Source organism: Myxine glutinosa, chromosome 4, assembly GCF_964187855.1.
Source record: "Myxine glutinosa chromosome 4, kmMyxGlut1.1, whole genome shotgun sequence".
In the NCBI taxonomy this organism is placed as follows: Eukaryota; Metazoa; Chordata; class Myxini; order Myxiniformes; family Myxinidae; genus Myxine; species Myxine glutinosa.
This window is the reverse complement of record NC_136264.1, coordinates 79892484-79912848: the sequence shown is the minus strand read 5'-3', so window position 1 is coordinate 79912848 and position 20365 is coordinate 79892484. Positions and strand designations below refer to the sequence as shown.

The window sequence follows — 20365 nt, the reverse complement described above, 5'->3', positions numbered from 1 at the left end:
TTTCATGAAACTTACATCCTCAATCCTCATGTATAAATGCCACTGGCATGAGTGACCAAAGGAATGGGTTTCAAATTTAAGATCACTGCAATTTGAATGTAATATTGTTGTCGTGGTATTGTTGTGATTGTGGCTTTGACCATTTGCTTCTGCTCCAGGCACCTGAACTCTGAGCATGCGTTGGATGACCGTAGTACAGCACAGTGTCGTGTGCAGCTGCAGGTGGTGCAACAGCTAGAAACTCAGGTAATAAATGTTGAAATATGCATATTAATTATGATGTGAGTATAAGTATTCTAGAGTTTAACAGATATTTAACAAAGACAGTGGGGTGAAAAGAAAAGTCTCTTCTCAACCTTAAAATTTATTAATTCAACATGCAAAATATAGTGATGAACCATATGCTTCAGATATTAATTTAGGAAAGCTAGGAAATCATTGTTTCACCTACTCAATGGAATCATGTTTGCCATATCCTGACCTGCATCAAAATAGAATGGATTATTATTTGATAACATTCAGTCTGCATCAAAACAGGATTTCAGTCTGCATCAGAGAAATGGCCAATCTTCAAGGAGCAAATGTATAAGGTGCAGAATATGTATATTCCAGTGAGGTATAAAGGTAGGAACAGAACGAGACCAGGGTAGTTGAGCAGGGAAATTAAGGCAAAGCTCAAGGCATTCATTAAGTCCAAAATAGCAGGACTAGAGTCTGACTCACATCTGCATAGGAGGAAACAGACACTAGTTAATTAAATAACTCGGCAGATATAGCCTGTAAGAGGTAAGGAAATTATTTTAAGGATTGTGGGCCCAATGAGGAATAGCACAGGAGAATTGGTGCACAATGCGGATGAGGGGTCAGGATCCTTACCTCCACCACCAAAGGTGGGCAGAGGTTATGTTTTCACCACTGACTGTCTGTGATGTGAACAGAATATTTCAAAAGGTTGTGGATGGTTTCAGACGAAATTTGGTGGAGATGTTGGGTATGCGACATGGACAAAATGATTCGATTTTAGTAACGATCCAGATCCAGACACTACAATTTCTTCAGTGATTCTTCATCATTGAGAGATGGGGCCAAAAACGATATAAACCACCTTTAGAGGCCATTTTTCCCCACAAGCGGGGAAGCGGGCAAGCGGGGGTTGGCCTTTTTCGGGAACTGTGGTTGTTGTTGTTTTTCGGTCCCCTTTTTGAAGCAATGTTTTACGGCCGGATGCCCTTCCTGACGCCAACCCTTTTTGCCGCCTTTAACGACAAGCAGGGAATTACCAGTGAACTGGTACTCAATTAGCCGACCTCGGAAGGATGACAGGCTGAGTCAACCCCCCTGGCGTTAATTCAGCGATTGACCGGGATTCGAACCCAGGATCCTAGGATCCTAAGCCGGCACCCTAGCCGCTAGCCCAACACCAGGGACCACCAGGGACCAGGGCCAAAAACGATATACAGCATGATATTTCAAAACGTTGTAGCCGGATTTGTACGAAACTTGATGGATGAGTTGTTAAGGCAACAAGAGCAAGCCGATTCGATTTTGGTTTAGATCCGGGTCCATATCCGGCCTATCAGTGGGATACAAAACGTAAACATTTCAGCCTGGCAGAGGTGTGTGCTCTACCGAGTGCCGTTCTAGTTACCCTCGCCGGAGGAGAGGGTATTGCATTTGAGTCTGTTTGTCTGTCTGTTTGTCTGTCTGTTTGTCTGTCTGTCTGTCTGTCTGTTTGTTTGTCCGCACAGAATAAATATGATTTTTCTCTGCAACCGTTGGTCCAATTGACAGGAAATTTTTTACCATTGGTGCACCTTCACCTGTAGTATTTTTTTAATGATAATTTTGACGTCATAGGTCACGTGGTATGGGCACCATCTTGGAAAAACCGAAAAACTTGCACCTCTATATCTCCGAAAACACTGCATAGAAAAAATTGAGACATGGCTCATTGTAAAGAACTCTCCATTGGGAATACCATGTTAATGATGATGTCATAGGTACCTCCATTATGACATCAATTCGACAAGTACAAAACTTCATCCAATCACGAAATTTGTTGAGCATCATCTGTAGATAAATTGGTGGAGAAAAAAATTAATAATGATGACGTCATCAGTCATGTGGTTCAGCCGCCATATTTGTTTTAACACAAAAGCCTTAAAAAACACTAAAATCACGTCTGGCACTAAAATATGAAACTAAAACTGCACAAAACAGGTCTGCACAAAAAAAACACTAAAAACAGGTCTGCAATCTCTGATTGCTCTTTCTTGTTGTACTTGTGTAATACTGTGATTGAGAGGAGTGAGGAAGGGTTGACTTGATGAGTCAGTACATTAAATTGAAATTGGATTATTTAGCATGAACGTAAAGTGCTACTAATATTTTTTGGTGTTGTTCTTCTTCTAAAAACATGTTTGTATAAGCCATTTATTTTGCTGTGTCTTCCTAGCAATCATGTCATTTGTACTGATTGTGATGACAATTGAGGCACCAACAGTGGGATTTTTGCTCTTACAGATTATCCAACATTAATGTTTTCAAACACCTTTATTACTTGTATCATCCAAAGGCTTTTTCCTCAGGTTAACATCCACTTTTCAGGCTCTTCTCTCTGCACTTCACTTGGTTTGTGCACAGTCACAGTGAAGAGGCTTTATTCATCCCAAAAGATGTGTAAAATCTCAGTGCCAGCCTCACAGTGGGCACAACCTCCACGATATTGTAAATTTTGGGTGAAAACATTTGCTGTTCTGACACCCTCGTGTGACCAATGTTTATTGTTAGACCTGAGGTGTTGTGGGGGTGGGAAGTTCAGCTCAGGAAATTGTGTTGGTTTTGAAAGATCATGTTGTTCCATATTCTGAGAGGTCCATCAACCAAACTTGTCCCATCTCATGTTGACTTTATCATGTCGTCTGAGCAAAATACACCTTGTTGGACTGACTAATCTTTGTTTCTGGCCTTAGCATGTTTTGTCGTTATTTGTCAAATTTGAAATCCCCGTCCTTTGTGCCATTGCAGCATATCTATCCCTTCAGAAATTGTGCAAACTTTCACGAAGGCGCTGCATATATATATATATATATTTTTGTATACAGAGTCGAGGCTCGTGAAAGAGCTAACATTTATCAAACAAACAAATCAAACAAACAAGCAAACAAAGTATATATAAAAAGGGGAGCACTCGACAAGATGGGGAGAGAAGGGGAGGAAGCACACAAACACAACATTTGAGGGCAGCGACATCGGGAGATGTGTGGGAGGCAGAGGGCCTGGGGGGAGGCAGGATAGGTATAAAACGCAAGGACACCAAGGACTTCCAGGAAAGAAGACAAAAGTCACCTCAAAAAAGTGGATTTGGGGTGAAATTAGTGGGGGTAGAAAAGATCAAGGTTTTGGATTTGGGAAGATAAGAGATGGTGGTGAACAGTCGTTTTAAAGACCTGGAGGGAGGAGTGGGATTGAAGAGAGTGAGGGAGTTTGTTCCAGAGGCGGGAGAAAAGAGGAATGAAGGAGTGAAGGTGAGCAGAGAGTCTTGATTTTGGTAGTTTAACCATAAGAGGGTTGCAGGCAGATCTTGTGCGACCTGCAGGAATATTTTGGGGACAGAGCCCAGAGAGAGCTGGGGGAGCAAGGCCGGAGAGGAGTCGGTAGAAGACTGAAAGACCACCAACCTGCCTGCGGTGAGTAAGTGAAAGGCCCTCGGAGATAGCGTCATCGCGGGAGATTCCAATGATTCTGAATGCTTTGGTTTCAACAGCGTGAAGACGAGCTAGGTGTGAGGCAGGAGCACCAGCCCAGAGGGGAAAGCAGTATGCCATTGAGCTGCGGATGAAAGCCTTGTATGTGGTGAGGAGCTCAGGTGTGCCAAGGAAGGACTTCGCACGACGGAGGATGCCCAGTCTGCGACTGGCTTTGGAGGCCAGCTTGGAAATGTGGTTTTACCAGGAAAGATCATGGCAGATAGTGAGACCCAAAAGCTTGAGTGACAGAACTTCTTGGAGAGGATTATTCAGAAAGTAGATGGGAGGGTTGTCCAGTCGGTATTTTCGGAGAGACATCGTAAGAGTGTGAGATTTGTCAGGATTGAACGACATGTTCCACTTGTTTGCCCAATCTGTGATTTTGTCCAGGTCTGCAGAGAGTGAGGAGGCTGCAGACTGCCGATCTGAGGGATGAGGAATGGAGCGGCAGAGAGTGGAGTCATCAGCATAGAGATAGAGAGGATTTTCAAGAGAGTCAGAGAGATCATTGATGAAGACCAGAAAAAGCACAGGGCCCAGATCACTGCCTTGGGGAGCTCCAGCCTGAACAGGAAGAGGAGATGAGAGAAACCCATTCAGGGCCACACGTTGACGATGACGAGAGAGGAAAAGCGCCAGCCATGCGTGGAGATTTCCATGGATACCAAAGGAGGAGAGTTTGGTGAGCAGAGCGGGGTGCCAGACCGTATCGAAGGCACGTGATATGTCGAGGGAGACAGCTCTAATTTCCTGTTTGGCATTGAGGACCTCCATCCATTGTTGAGACAGCAGAAGCAGCATGTCCAGAGTAGAGTGACCTGGTCTGAAACCAAATTGATGATCAGAGATCAAGCTATTGGAGAAGAGGAAAAATTTCATATCCCAAGCAATGATGGATTCCATGACTTTGCTGATAATTGGGAGAAGGCTGATTGGTCTGTAGTTGCTAGGATCTGTTTTTGCACCTTTTTTGTGCAAAGCGGTGATGTTGGCTGATTTCCAAGCAGATGGCAGTTGACCTTGAGCAAAAGAGAGGGTGAAGAGAACAGAGAGAGGGAGTGGAAGAGCGGAAGAACAGGATTTTAGGACCCGTGGGCTGATGCCGTCAGGTCCAGTTGCAGAATCAGAGTCGAGGGTTGACAGAAACTTTTCCACCTTGTCAGGAGGAAAGGACACGGAGTCCAGGAGCAGCTGGGTACGACTGGGTACGGTGGGTACAGAGAGGGATTGGTTTGGGACACAAGATTTAGAGGCAAACACAGAGTTGAGGCATTCAGCTTTTTCACGTGCGGAGTCAGCTGTGTAGCCGTTTGAGGTAAGGGAGGGGATGGAGGGGGAACAAACACCAGAAACAGATTTGACCAGACGCCACCAGGATTTGGAAGAGGGAGACAGATAAGAGAGTTCGGTCTTGTGACAACAACAACAACAACAACATGCCTTTTTAGGCCATTTTCCCTGCTAGAGCGGGGGCTAGCCTAATGGTTAGTTCGGTCTTGTGAACGGAGAGATATTGTTTCCTGGCTCTCCTGAGGGTGGACACACACTTGTTTCGGGCTTTGTGAAAGGAAATGAGATTTCCTTCCGTTGGATTTGCTTTCCAGGAGACGAAGGCAATTTGTTTCTGGGCAACAGCCTCACCACAAGATTCCGTGTACCATGGACGGGAGGTAGGGTATGACAACTGAAGACGAGATGGGATAAATCTGTGCATGAGAGAGAGCAATTTACTTTGGAAGAATTCCCAGGATGAGTTGATGTCAGAGGTGGTAGAGATGGGAGACCAGTCCAGATGATTGATGGGATAAACTTGATGGGCTTGATGTCCAGATGATGGGCTTGAAGACCGTGCCAGTTGGCCTGAGTGAAATGCCAGACTCGTCGACGCTGAGGAGGCTCCCTGAGAATGGTCAGAGAGATGTCCACTTTAACAAGCACATGATCAGATGAGCCGATTGGAGCAGAAGAAGAGCAGCAGACATTTTCAGGGAAGTTAGTCATAACCAAGTCCAGTAGAGAAGATGCTCCGTTGACTGAGATCCGGGTCGGGAAATTGACAGATTGTGTCAGTCCCAGTGAGTCACAGAAGTCCTTTGCTGAGGAGCCATGGCTGGTGAGAGAGGTACCCACACCCAGCCAACTGGCATGGTGACAATTGAAATCACCACATATGAGGAAGAGAGAGTTAGGATGAGTAGACAGAAGTTGGTCCATATTATCAGACAGCGAGATGTAGATGGAGTCATCACTGTTTGGTGGACGGTACAACACACATATGAACAAGAGGTGGGAGCGAAGGGGAAGCCGTAGCCAGAGGTATTCCTGGGGGTGAGGTGGAGAGAGTGCAGTGCAGGGCGAGTGGGGAAGATAGTTTTTGATAAAGATAGCAACCCCACCTCCAGGACGAGGCTCAGGTCTATCATACCGGAGGAGGGAGTAACCCGGGAGATACACGAAGGAATCAGAGACATCATGAAGGAGGAAAGTTTCTGTTAAGCAGATCACGTCTGGTTTGACAGAAGCAACCTGTATGGAGAGATCAGTTGAGTTTGAACAAAGGCCCCGGATGTTTGAGGTCCATACCGTTAATGAAGAGGAAAGGGGAGCATCGGATACACAACAGGGGGGAGGTGGGGTAGGGTAAGATGTGGAAGAGGTGGAAGAGGTAGGGAGAGCTGTTGAAGGTGTGTCAGAGATTTCAGAAGAGCTCGGAGAAAGGGAAGGATGGGGCGGACAAAAGGTTTGATGGTGATTGGGTGAGGCACAATGAGGTTATTTGAGGAGGGGGAAGAGCGAGGCAGAAGGTTGGGGGAGATGGACGTGAGAGTTGGAAGGGGGAAGAAGCGGGGAGGATGCTTTGAGGAGGGGGAGTGAGAGGGGGGAAATTGAGAAGAAATGAGGGTGGGGAGATTTGAAGGGGAGGGGCGAGGGGGGAGTTTAGGAGGGAAGGGACAAGGGGAGGGATTTGAAAGGGATGGGATATGGGGGAGATTTAGAGGGGAGGGGAGAGGGGGGAGTCTAGGAGGGGAGGGGCGAGGGGGAGTCTTGGAGGGGAGGGGTGTGGGGGGAGTTTAGGAGAGAAGGGTCAAGGGGGGAGATTTGAAAGGGATGGGTGATGGGGAGGATTAGGAGGGGATTGGCAAGGGGGAAGATTTGGAGGGGAGGGGTGATGGGGAAGATTTGGATGGGAGGGGTTATGGGGAAGATTTGGAGGGGAGGGGTGAGATTGGATTTTAGAAAGTGTACGATTAATGGGAAACGAACATTTATTGCAAAATGAGTTTCTTGCGACCTTCGAGTCAAAAATACGTTTAAGGACGCTGGAGGGAGGATGGAGTGCAGGAGAGTTTAGGGAATGTAGAAAAGAGGCACTGAAAGAGATGGAATTTTTTTGGGGGATGAATAGATTTGGTGAGCAAGTCGAAAGCAGCCTTTTAAAGGAGAAGAAGAAAAAGGTGTTATAATATACGACGGAATACAGAACTTGAGGGGAAAGTGTAAACATTTTAAGGTTAATAACAGTGAACGTTAACAGTGAACAGTAATAACAGTAATAACTGTTATTACAGTAACAGTAATAACAGTGAACGTCGTTCGAAGAACGAATAAGAACGAATAAACGAATGAGAACAAAGGATGAAGTGGGACTGTTTGTTTGTGTTTCACACTGAATGAAAAACATAAAGGTAGAGCATGGCAATTGTGATATATGACAGGTTCGACCATATGTTTGGCTTGAACGGCATATAAATCAAAATGGCGGTGTGTGGAGTCAGCTGTCGTGCGCTGTAATGACATCACAGACATAATCACAACACATCACAACGAATAAAATCAACTCAAAAAAAAAACAAAAAAAAAAAAACAAACATTTCCTTCTCTGTTCTTATTCTTTGTTCTCATTCGTTTTTTAAAAAACCACCGTTTAAAAATGGCCTCTAAACGGTGGTTTTTTTAAACGAATGAGAACAAAGAATAAGAACAGAGAAGGAAATGTTTTTTGTTTTTTTTTGAGTTGATTTTAAACAAGGAAGTAGGCTATGGGGTGAAAAGACTGGGAAAAGCAGAGAACGAAAGTTATTGGAGCACAAACGATGGACCGCTGAGAGGAAAACGAAGCCTCAAGGTTGGACACTGTACAAAGCCTCAAAAGACACGACACGATTTAACACGATTTTCGATACAGGTATGAAAGATTTGCACCGAAAATCTTCCTCGGGACACACGATACGTACAACACCATTAAATAAATACAGTTATAACAAAAATACAAATGGGAACAATTACTTAACTTCGATTTCGATGGAGAGTGTGGACAGCTGCGAATAAACGAAAACCTCGCCGGCAAGACCGGAATCGGAAGTTGATTGAATATATACACATGATTGAATTTCCCCTCTTGACCCCTTCCCTCTCACCGTGTGTATAGCTGTTCAAGGAGAAAGAGCGGCTGGGTGCCATGATGAAGCATCTTATGGTGACTTCTTCAGAGAAAAAACCTGCACCACAGCCGGTAATATTGTGCAGAGCACAGACTGAAAATCACAAATATTTCCAGCTGTTACTCTCAAGCTGAGAATACCTCCTGTCCATAACATCTCATAGGCAAGCACATTCTAGTTTGTGTGCTATATCAATCTGCTTTGGTGTCTGTTATAATTTTCTTTAATTGCTGAAGTATGAAGAAGAGACGATACCTAGAGAAAACTTGTATTTAGAAGCATTGCTGCCAATTGAGAAAGTTGTACATCGACAGTCACGTGAAAATGTAAGTACACCCCATGTAAAGTTTTGACTTTTTCAACATATTTCAACATGCAGCTATTTGATCTTCATTTCAACAATATTGATAGATAAAGGTGATATAATATAACAAATATCATGAAACATTTACATTTTGTAGTCCATTGTATCATTTAAATAAACATAAATGCAAATTTCGCATGTGGAAAAAGTAAGTACACCCTTGGATCTAATGGGTGGTATTGCCTCCTTTACCAGAAACAACCTCAATTAGGCGTTTCTTATATCTGACTACCAGTCTCTGACATCGACTGGAAGAAATTTTTGCCCACTCCTCCATGCAGAATTATTTCAGCTGTGCGATGTTTGAGGGGTTTCTTGAATGCACAGCTCGTTTCAAATTCCCCCACAACATCTCGATGGGATTTAGATCCGGGCTTTGACTTGGCCATTCCAGAACCCTCCATTTCTTTCTTTTCAGCCATTCCTTGGTGGATTTACTGGTATGCTTAGGGTCATTGTCATGTTGCAAGGTCTACCTTCGGTTGAGCTTCAACTTTCCGACAGATGGCCTCACATTATCCTCAAGCACCCTCTGGTACAATGAAGAATTCATAGTGGATTATATGATGGTGAGCTGCCCAGGCCCTGATGCAGCAAAGCTGCCCCAAACCATAATATTTCCACCACCATGCTTTACAGTTTGTATCAGGTTCTTGTGGTCAAATGCTGTCTTTGGTTTTCGCCAAACATGTCTTCTGGTACTGTGGCCAAATAGCTTTACCTTTGATTCATCTGTCCAGAGCACATTGTTCCAGAAGTGCTGGTCTTTTCCGAGGTGTTCATTGGCAAACTTTAGTCTTGCCCTGATGTTCTTTCTGGACAGCAAAGGTTTCCTCCTGGCATACCTCCCATGTAGATCAAATTTGTGCAGCCTCTTTCTAATGGTAGACTCGTGCACTTTGACATCAACAGTGGCAATAGCTACCTGTAGGTCCTGTGATGACATTCTGGGGTTCTTACAGACTTCTTTCAGCATCTTGCGGTCTGCTCTCGGGCTGAACTTGCTGGGGCGGCCTGGCGTGAACAAGTTGGCAGTTGTTTGGAATCTTCTCCACTTGTCGATGATCTTCCGAACAGTAGAATGATTGATTTCAAATTGTTTGGAGATCTTTTTAAATCCCTTCCCAGACTCGTAGGCATCTATAACCTTCTTTCTGAAGGCCTCAGAGAGCTCTTTTGATCTCGGCATGGTGACGCCGCACACTTCAACAACAAAGAGCAAACCAAACGAAATGTCTGAGGTTTAAATAAGACAGGTTCCTCCAAGATCCTCTCTAACGATGTTCTAATCATTTGCACCTGAGCTGGTGCACCTGATTCTAATTTTAGGTATTTGAAGTAGTGATAAATGTAGGGGTGTTCTTACTTTTTCCACATGCGAAATTTGCATTTATGTTTATTTAAATTATACAATGGACTACAAAACGTAAATGTTTCATGATATTTGTTATATTATATCACCTTTATCTATCAATATTGCTGAAATGAAGATCAAATAGCTGTATGTTGAAATATGTTGAAAAAGTCAAAACTTTACATGGGGTGTTCTTACTTTTTCACGTGACTGTATATTTGGAAAATGTATTGGACAACTGGAAGACATGCAGTACATGAATATGAGATTATTCGAGCATTGAATATATGTTCCTGGCTCAATGATATCAGTAAATAATAATACCACATCATGCACAAGCTGATCACGCATTTTCTTTGCCTGACAGATGAACATTGCTTCTGCCACAATCGTCTCGCGACCAACTTCAGATCGCCAATTCTCAAGCATACCACTGACCTCTCAAGGCCCAATCACTGCACTGACACCCACCCTGACCCCTGGACTCGCCTCTCCCCTCTCCTACCCATTTGTACCACCATTGGCATCTTCAATTGCATCATCGTTAGCGACAGTAAATACAAGTGTGTCACCAGCTCTCTCAGTCATCACAGCATCAACGATATCTTCACCTGTCAACACACGAAGACGAGCAGAGAAAATGCACAACACTCTTCCTATTGGTGAGTGGGGGAGAGGGGTGGTATTACAAGAAACCACTTCCTAAAAGTGGCAGTGTATGATTTTAACATTCATGATTTCTGAAACTACAAAAACTCTGTAGATCCAATATATCAATCTATTTTACAATGTTATACATATACAAAATGAAATTATGCATATACAGTGCATTCAGAAAGTATTCAGACCCCTTCACCTTTTTCACATTTTGTTATGTTGCAGCCTCATGCTGAAATCGTTTAAATTCATTTTTTCCCTCATCAATCTACACTAAATACCCCACAATGACAAAGAGAAAACAGGATTTTAGAAGGTTTTGCAAATTTATTAAAAATAAAAAACTGAAATATCACATTTACATAAGTATTCAGACCCTTTGCTATGACACTTGAAATTTAGCTCAGGTGCCTCCCATTTCTCTTGATCATCTTTGAGATGTTTCTTCACCTTGATTGGAGTCCACCTGTGGTAAATTCAATTGATTGGACATGATTTGGAAAGGCACACACCTGTCTATGTAAGGTCTCACAGCTGACAATGCATATCAGAGCAAAAACCAAGCCATGAGGTCGAAGGAACTGCCTGCAGAGCTCAGAGACAGGATTGTGTCGAGGCACAGATCTGGGGAATCCCACAAAAAAAATTCTGCTGCATTGAAGGTTCCCAAGAGCACAGTGGCCTCCATAATTCTTAAATGGAAGAAGTTTGGAACAAGCAGGACTCTTCCTAGAGCTGGCCGCCCGGCCAAACTGAGCAATCGGGGGAGAAGGGCCTTGGTAATAGAGGTGACCAAGAACCCGATGGTCACTCTGGCTGAGCTCCAGAGATCCTGTGTGGAGATGGGAGAAACTTCCAGAAGGACAACCATCACTGCAACACTCCACCGATCTGGGATTTATGGCAGTGTGGCCAGACGAAAGCCTCTCCTTAGTGAAAGACACATGAAAGCCTGCTTGGAGTTTGCAAAAAAGCACCTAAAGGACTCTCAGACTGAGAAACAAGATTATGTGGGCTTTCATGTGTGGAATAGCACAGGAGATTGGACATGTCCTCTCCCCCGATTGCTCAGTTTGGCCGGACGGCCAGCTCTCGGAAGAGTCCTGCTTGTTCCAAACTTCTTCCATTTCAGAATTATGGAGGCCACTGTGCTCTTGGGAACCTTCAATGCAGCAGAATTTTTTTTGTAGGCTTCCCCAGATCTGTGCCTCGACACAATCCTGTCTCTGAGCTCTGCAGGCAGTTCCTTCGACCTCATGGCTTGGTTTTTGCTCTGATATGCATTGTTAGCTGTGAGACCTTATATAGACAGGTGTGTGCCTTTCCAAATCATGTCCAATCAATTGAATTTACTACAGGTGGACCGCAATCAAAGTGTAGAAACATCTCAAAAATGATCAAGAGAAATGGGAGGCACCTGAGCTAAATTTCAAGTGTCATAGCAAAGGGTATGAATACTTATGTCAATGTGATATTTCAGTTTTTTGTTTTTTAAAAATAAATTTGCAAAACTTTCTAAAATCCTGTTTTCTCTTTGTCATTGTGGGGTATTGAGTGTAGATTGATGAGGGAAAAAAAGAATTTAAACGATTTCAGCATGAGGCTGCAACATAACAAAATGTGAAAAAAGTGAAGGGGCCTGAATACTTTCTGAATGGCACTGTACATACATTCAAGTATGTAAAATACGTGATCAGAAATAGACACAGACATACTCAGAAAACCCCCATGAGGAAGTACAAGCTGGAACTTTTAAGCTTCAGTTTCTTTTCAATTCTTCAGTTGTTTCTCATTTGAGAAACACATTGTTACATAAAAAGGGGGGACAATAAGCGTTTTTAAAAATCCGATCATGTACACACAATTCAGCCCAAAAAAAGTTATATGTTCATGAAAAGGCGTGTTAATGTCTGCAATAGCAATAGATTGTACGCCTACCTTGGCCCTATGGCCAAAATGCATCGTCATACAAAGGACGCATTAATCTTGGCTCGAAATCCAAAAATTACGGTCTTTACAAGATTGACTTGATGTTTCTGTTTTTGGCAAAAGTCCTTTTATTTGAGAAGATGTCGCAAAAACGAAACTAATCAATTCAGTTCCAACAATAGAGAAAACAAACGTAATCTGACCAACAAGAATTCAAACATTCAAATAACAAATACGAGTGTAATCTGAAACAATATTTCAATATCGACAATATGAAAAGTATCAAATGATCAAGCAAATATCAATAGCCTACAACATACTGAAAACTAGAGAGTTCATAGAACACCTACTAAATAAGCGAGCGGCAAATGTGATTGGTCGTGATGATGTAAAATGCCGTAATATTTTGTCCAACTACTGCTAAACGGAAGGGTTTTGAAAGTGCTAGAAATGTGATTAGTGTTCTACATTGTTCAAGTATATAATTAATATGAAGTAAAATAAAGATTTTAAAGGTTGTAGATAAAAAAAATATTTGGAAGTTTACCACCGTTGATGCAGCGTCTTTTACATCACCCTATCTGTTTCGAATATCAGCTTTTAATAAGCCTATATGATACATTATTCAATGTTGCCAGGAGCCAATCACATTGCACCCAGCCTCACACCAGCCAATCAGCGTAACCGCAAACTGACGAACGAAACAGCCATGTCTGACTTGTGTATATATATATAGATATTGTTCGTGCTGTGATGATCCTTTTCAGAAATGATTGAACAAACAGAATGTGCTGCAGTGGAATTGCATCATTTATGTCATATTGCATTGTGTTTTGTGTGCAGACCTATCTCAGAATCCAGACTTCTATCAGAATGCTGATATCCGGCCACCATTCACCTATGCTTCACTTATCCGACAGGTAGATATATCAGTTTAACAAGCTGAAGTTTGGCCTGCTCTTGACCTAGTCTCATGGTGTCTGCTCGTCGCAGATTCCTTACATTGACTGTTAGGTGGTGTATTGGTGCTCGTTTTTAAATCTCCTAAACCTACTGTTGAATATATGAGTGGTGTATATTATCTGCTAGCTTATCTCATATTTTAACTTTTTGATACAGGCAATCCTGGAATGTCCAGAGAAGCAATTAACACTCAATGAGATTTACACGTGGTTCACACAAACCTTTGCCTACTTTCGTCGTAACGCTGCCACATGGAAGGTGAGTTTGAAGAATGTAATCACAAATCATCTCGTCATTTCGTTGTGCCATATTCAGCTCTGCATGTGTAAACTGCTTCACCTTGTTCAGGAAAAAAAAACCACATCAATTGCTTTCGCTCATCTTCCGTTATTATCCTCTTCCTCCTGTTCCCGCTCCTCCTCCTTATTTTTATTCTTCTCCTTCTCCCTCTGTTTTATTTATGAACCGACAGGTTTTAATAAACACAATGTTTTATTGTTAGTGATTCATTATTTGTCATTGAACAAAACTATTTGCATATTGCAGGAACATTGGTCTTTCAGATAATAGAAACAACAGGCCATAATAAAGATGTGGATATCACCACAAGGTCAGGCAGGTCAAAAACTCACAAAAAGAAAGTCACTCATGATTTGAGCTTTGTTGTATGGCAGGGAAGATGTTCTTGTTGAAATGATGGGTGAGTGAGTCCCTCTATTGAGCATGGACATACAGCCATATGCAATAGCATGAAGGAATGTCAATGACCCTGAAGTTGCTACCACAGAACCACCCTATCAGCATCACTCACCATATCTAGTTTGATGACCAGGGAGGAGTAATGCTGCAGATTGGGAGGCAAAAAATTGAATTCGACCATGACATTGGCACACGATGGTCTACTCTTGCTTGGTGATGCAACTTTCATCTTTTGAAGCACCAAAAATCCTACGATCTGGCGATTAGATTACATTTAGACAACTCAGGGTTGATTATAAAACGAATCCTAATAGCTCGCAGGTGATTACGCTACTGCAGAACTATTTTTCTCGTTCCATATCAGTAGTCCCTGTATGTAAGATGATTAGTTCTAATAATGTGGTGTTTTACCAGCCTCAATGGTGTAATGGTTAAAGCGTCCGCTCTGAGTCTGGGAGGTCGGTGGTTCGAACCCCGTCGGAGTTACACAAAATAATTAAAAAATGGTTTGCTGCTTCCTTGCTTGACGTTCAGCATTTTAAAGGACAGAGCAAGGACAAACAAAAATAGGTTCGTAATAATAGTGCACGATTTGATAGGCCTTATCAGTAATGGCCTCCTCCTGCATCAAAAGTTAATTGTAAGGGAACTCCTATTATTATTATTATTATATATTATAATGTAAGCCTGGGGTGAGTTTAAAAGACATGTTCCAAAGCGATGATGTAATGAGCATTATCCTTTTTTCGATCTGACTTCCCTGTGACTGAGATATGTACTTGGACAGCTCTAAAACGGCAATAAAACAGACAGCATAGCCAATATAGAGGATATTAATACAACTAAAGATGCATGCACAAGGTTCACTTTCAATGGGACACCAAAAATCTGGAGTGTTAAAGAGCAATCATGGAAGAAGGTCAGAATAGTGATGATATCAAAAGAATAATGATGAGTGTCAATATAAATGCCGGGAAATTCTTTTTTTCCTACTTCCTAATGATACAACCCAGCTGGGCACTGGGTTTTTCTGGTTTAGCCAGGTTGCAACAATTTTTATTTTTTTATTTTTTATTTTTTTTGTATACAAGATCGAGGCTCGTGAAAGAGCGAACATTAATCACACAGAAAGACAAACAGACACACAAAACAAATAACATCGGGAGCGGTAGACAAGATGGGGAGAGAGGGGGAAGGACACAAACACAACATTTGAGAGCAGGGACCGAGAGACATGGAGACATCGAGAGAACTGTGGGAGGGAGAGGGCTTTGGGGGGGAGGCATGGGAAGGGGGGGGGGGTGGGAGAGGTATAAAACATATGGACACTGCCAAGACTTCCAGGAAAGAAGTTGGAATTTCAAACAAGGTGGATCTGGGGTGAATTAGTGGGGGTAGAAAAGATCAAGGTTTTGGATGGGGGAAGATTGAAAGGCCTTATGAGTAACAAGGGTACTCAAATGGGAGAAACTTTCACTCTCTATCTCCTCCATGTCTAATAAATTCTCAGCTTCTCTCCTTCTCTCTCCTCTCAACTCAATTCTATTTTCACCCCCTCCTCCATTCCCTCTCTCCCCCCTAAACTTGTGTACATGATATTGCATTACTGTAAGCTTCAATATTACGTCGATATAATTGTTGTGTTACAATTGGTAATGCCCAAATAGCAAAAGAGGGATTTTTTAAATGAAAGTACTGTGAAAGATGATGATTAAATAATAACAGAGATACTGTTTCTTCCTGGAACTACGGTGGCTGCAGAATGCTGTTCGTCACAATTTAAGTCTTCACAAGTGTTTTGTACGGGTGGAGAGTGTGAAGGGTGCTGTATGGACAGTCGATGAGATGGAGTATCAGAAACGCAGGCCACCTAAACTCAGCGGGTATGTTAGAGGTGTCCTAGTGTCTTTCTCAATCTGTATATCTCTATATTATTCTGCTTATATTACCCCTCCACATCAAACTGTGGGGACTTTTCACATTTGGATTTTCTCCGATGCATCTGATGACGTTTTTACACTTCACCCCATGTAATTTACACATCACTTGACCACTGAAACTAAACTGTAATACATACTTTCAGTCATTTCAATCGTTTTCTTTTTCTTGTTAGAACAAAACATATCTATTACAACACTGCCCTACCCACAATCATGTACTTCCCTCACTGTCCCCACCTGTTTCTTCCTCACTTCCTCTTACCCTCTCCCACCCCATCCCCATACCCCTACCTCATTCCCTCCATCAATTTAACGTTTAAGTTTTCTCTTCACTCTCCATAACTTTAGAACTGCTGCAGTAGTATTACTGAATTTTTTATGATGATGAAATGTTATGACTGGTTCGATGAAATGACAGTTGTGTTATATATATATATATATATATATATTTATATATTATGAATATACACATATATCTGTATATGTATATATTCAATTCATACATATATATATATATATATATATATATATATACATATATATATATATATATATATATATATATATATATATATATATATATATATATATATATATATATATATATATATATATATATATATATATATACATACAGTGTATATATATATATATATATATATATATATATATATATATATATATATATACAGTGTATATATATATATATATATATATATACATACGTGTATATATATATATATATATATATAAATATATATATAATCGGGAGATTAAATCAGACGCAGACGTAGCTTCAGGACTTCGATCTTTAATTTGACAAGCTTTCGACCAACAAAGGTCTTCTTCTGAGTCTACAAAAACAGCAGGCATGTATATGATATATATATATATATATATGATATACATATATGATATTGCCCTGGTGTTGGGCAAGCGGCTAGGGTGAGGGCTTAGGATCCTAGGATCCTGGGTTCGAATCCCTCCCGGTCAATCGCTGAATTAACGCCAGGGGGTTGACTCAGCCTGTCATCCTTCCGAGGTCGGCAAATTGAGTACCAGTTCACTGGTAATTCCCTGTTTGTCGTAAAAAGGCGACAAAAAGGGTTGGCGTCAGGAAGGGCATCCGGCCGTAAAACATTGCTTCAAAAAGGGGACCAAAAAACAACAACAACCACGGTCCCCGAAAAAGGCCAACCCCCGCTTGCGGGGAAAAATGGCCTCTAAAGGTGGTTTTTTTTTTTTTTTATACATATATGATATCTATATGATATACATGCCTGCTGTTTTTGTAGACTCAGAAGAAGACCTTTGTTGGTCGAAAGCTTGTCAAATTAAAGATCGAAGTCCTGAAGCTACGTCCGCGTCTGATTTAATCTCCCGATTATTTATTCAATGCAAATGAGACGCCCTGCTCGTACTGTGGAGTTTCTACTATTTCTCACAGTTATATATATATATATATATATATATATATATATATATATATATATATATATATATATATATATATATATATATATATATATATATATATATATCTTCCATATCACTACCAATCTCTGTTTTACAACTATTCTTATTCCACCTTTCTCATTGAAAGGCTGAACTAACACAGCTGTATACAAGTACTTATTACATGTGTAAATAAGTACTATCTAATTTTTGGCCCCCAGTATGCTACATATCTATTTTCTTGCTCCCACTTCCGCAGTCCTCTTAATCCAATGTGCTTTCAAACTCCCTTTTCCTCCTCTCCCACTCCTCCCACAACCCTATACCTTTTCCATATGCTTCAATCCTTCCTCTTTCTCTTCCTTTCCTCGGTTCTTATTCCATAAATTTAGCACCATACACTCTTTTCCCCCTATGCATATGGAACTAACCAATTCATCCACCTAGTTTAGTCCTAAGTCATCCATAACTTTTTTTAATATCGTGTTATATATCGCTTTTCGCCGGATTCCTCAATGGTGAAGAATCACTTATGTAATATATATATAATATATATTATATATATATATATAATATACTTATATAATATATATTATATATATATATATAATATATATATATATAATATATATTATATAAGTGATTCTTCACCATTGAGGAATCCGGCGAAAAGCGATATATAACATGATATTTAAAAAAAGTTATGGATGACTTAGGACTAAACTAGGTGGATGAATTGGTTAGTTCCATATGCATAGGGGGAAAAGAGTGTATGGTGCTAAATTTATGGAATAAGAACCGAGGAAAGGAAGAGAAAGAGGAAGGATTGAAGCATATGGAAAAGGTATAGGGTTGTGGGAGGAGTGGGAGAGGAGGAAAAGGGAGTTTGAAAGCACATTGGATTAAGAGGACTGCGGAAGTGGGAGCAAGAAAATAGATATGTAGCATACTGGGGGCCAAAAATTAGATAGTACTTATTTACACATGTAATAAGTACTTGTATACAGCTGTGTTAGTTCAGCCTTTCAATGAGAAAGGTGGAATAAGAATCACTTAAATTGAATTTAAGTATTGAAATAGGATTGAATAAGAAAGGTGAAGAATCACTTAAAAATTAAATAATCCTCGTGTCCGAATCCATATTCAGATCTTCACCAAAATTGAATCGAGATAGTCTTTGTCACACACCCATTCGGTCCACCAAGTTTCGTCCAAATCCGTCCATAACTTTTTGAGATATCGTGCTATGTATCGGTTTTAGCTCGATCACTCAATGGTGAAAAATCACTTAAGAATTAAATAATTCTCGTAACCGAATCCATATTCAGATCTTCACCAAAATCGAATGGGTTAGTCCTTGTCATACACACAGCCTCTCCACCAAGTTTCGTCCAAATACATCCACACCTTTTTGAGATATCCTGCTATATATAGTTTTTGGCCCTATCTCCCAATGTTGAAGAATCACTTTAAAAAATTCTACTAGCCGGGTCCGAATCCGGATCTTCACCAAAATCTAATCATTTTGTTCGTGTCGCATACAATACCTCTCCACCAAATTTTGTCCGAATCCGTCCACAACATTTTGAGATATCTTGTTCACAGGCAAACAAACACACAGACAGGGGTGTAAACATAACTTCAATGCACCTTTTGTGGCGGAGGTAATGAACAATTAGCTCCCATTTTGGATGATAATTACAGAGAAAACTACAGAGTTCATAGAAAACCTTACACCACACAGTCTTGAGGAAAAGGACATGGGAGGGGATTTTTAACCTTTGCATATTGCATTTCTAAGTACAATCTATATTTCCAATGGGCCGTCATTTTGTCTGAATCTCGATACGCCCCAAGGCTGAGAGTGCGAGCAGCACATTTGATTGCTCTATATTCTAACCCTAACAGCTCGAGATGGCATAAAATGGTGTAATATTTAGTCCAAGTACTGCGAAACCAGAGGTTTTAGGTAGTGCCAAGAAGGTGATTTGTGTTCTACAATGTTCAAATATATAATTCAATTGAAATAGTGTTGGTGAAACACGACTGAAAGCCTGGTGTTGGCTTAGCGGTTAGGGTGCCGGCTTGGGATCCTAGGATCCTGGGTTTGAATCCCGGTTGATCGCTGAATTAACGCCAGGGGGTTGACTCAGCCTGTCATCCTTCCGAGGTCGGCAAATTGAGTACCAGCTTGCTGGGATGAATGATCACGGTGTGTACCCCGGTTTAGAATAGGCACACTGTATCCCTGCGCATCGTAAGAGCGCGACTAAGGGTTGGCGTCAGGAAGGGCATCCGGCCATAAAAACATTGCCTCAAACAGGGAACCATGATTGTCATGGGGCCCGCAAGGCTAACCCCCGCTCTAGCGGGGAAAATGGCCTTAAAACGATCATTCATTCATATTCATGCAATTGAAATAAAATAAAGGTTTGAAATGCCCTTTGGTTCCTTTGGTTTTTTTGGCTTTGGTTTGTTGGCTTTGGTTGGTTGGTTGGTTTGGTTGGTTGGTTGGGTTGGCTTTGGTTTTGGTTTGGAAAATGGCCTTTGGTTTGGTTGGTGGAAATGAAAATATGGTTCACCCTCAAAAATCACCAATAAACTCCAATACATTCAGAACGCCGCTGCCCGTCTACTCACCCATTCCCGGACCCGTGACCACATCACCCCCGTCCTTTACAAGCTTCACTGGCTCCCCATCCCCCAGAGAATCCAGTACAAAATCCTCCTCTTGACATACAAAGCCCTCCATAACCTGGCCCCATCCTACCTGGCTGACCTCCTCTCCAGACACACTCCCACCCGCAACCTCC

The 20365-nt window shown here is 41.4% G+C and overlaps 1 protein-coding gene across 5 annotated transcripts in view; it reads left to right on the top strand.

The window, feature by feature from the left end:
• The window catches only part of LOC137424903 (forkhead box protein P1), a 257074-nt gene that overhangs the window by 227296 nt on the left and 9413 nt on the right, over nt 1-20365 (top strand). For all 5 annotated transcript variants that reach the window (XM_078776067.1, XM_068112795.2, XM_078776069.1 and 2 more), the window contains 6 exons: nt 159-246; nt 8179-8262; nt 10277-10571; nt 13339-13415; nt 13615-13716; nt 15919-16040. In XM_078776067.1, the coding sequence (XP_078632193.1) occupies nt 159-246; nt 8179-8262; nt 10277-10571; nt 13339-13415; nt 13615-13716; nt 15919-16040 (768 nt within the window). The remainder of the gene's footprint in view (nt 1-158; nt 247-8178; nt 8263-10276; nt 10572-13338; nt 13416-13614; nt 13717-15918; nt 16041-20365) is intronic.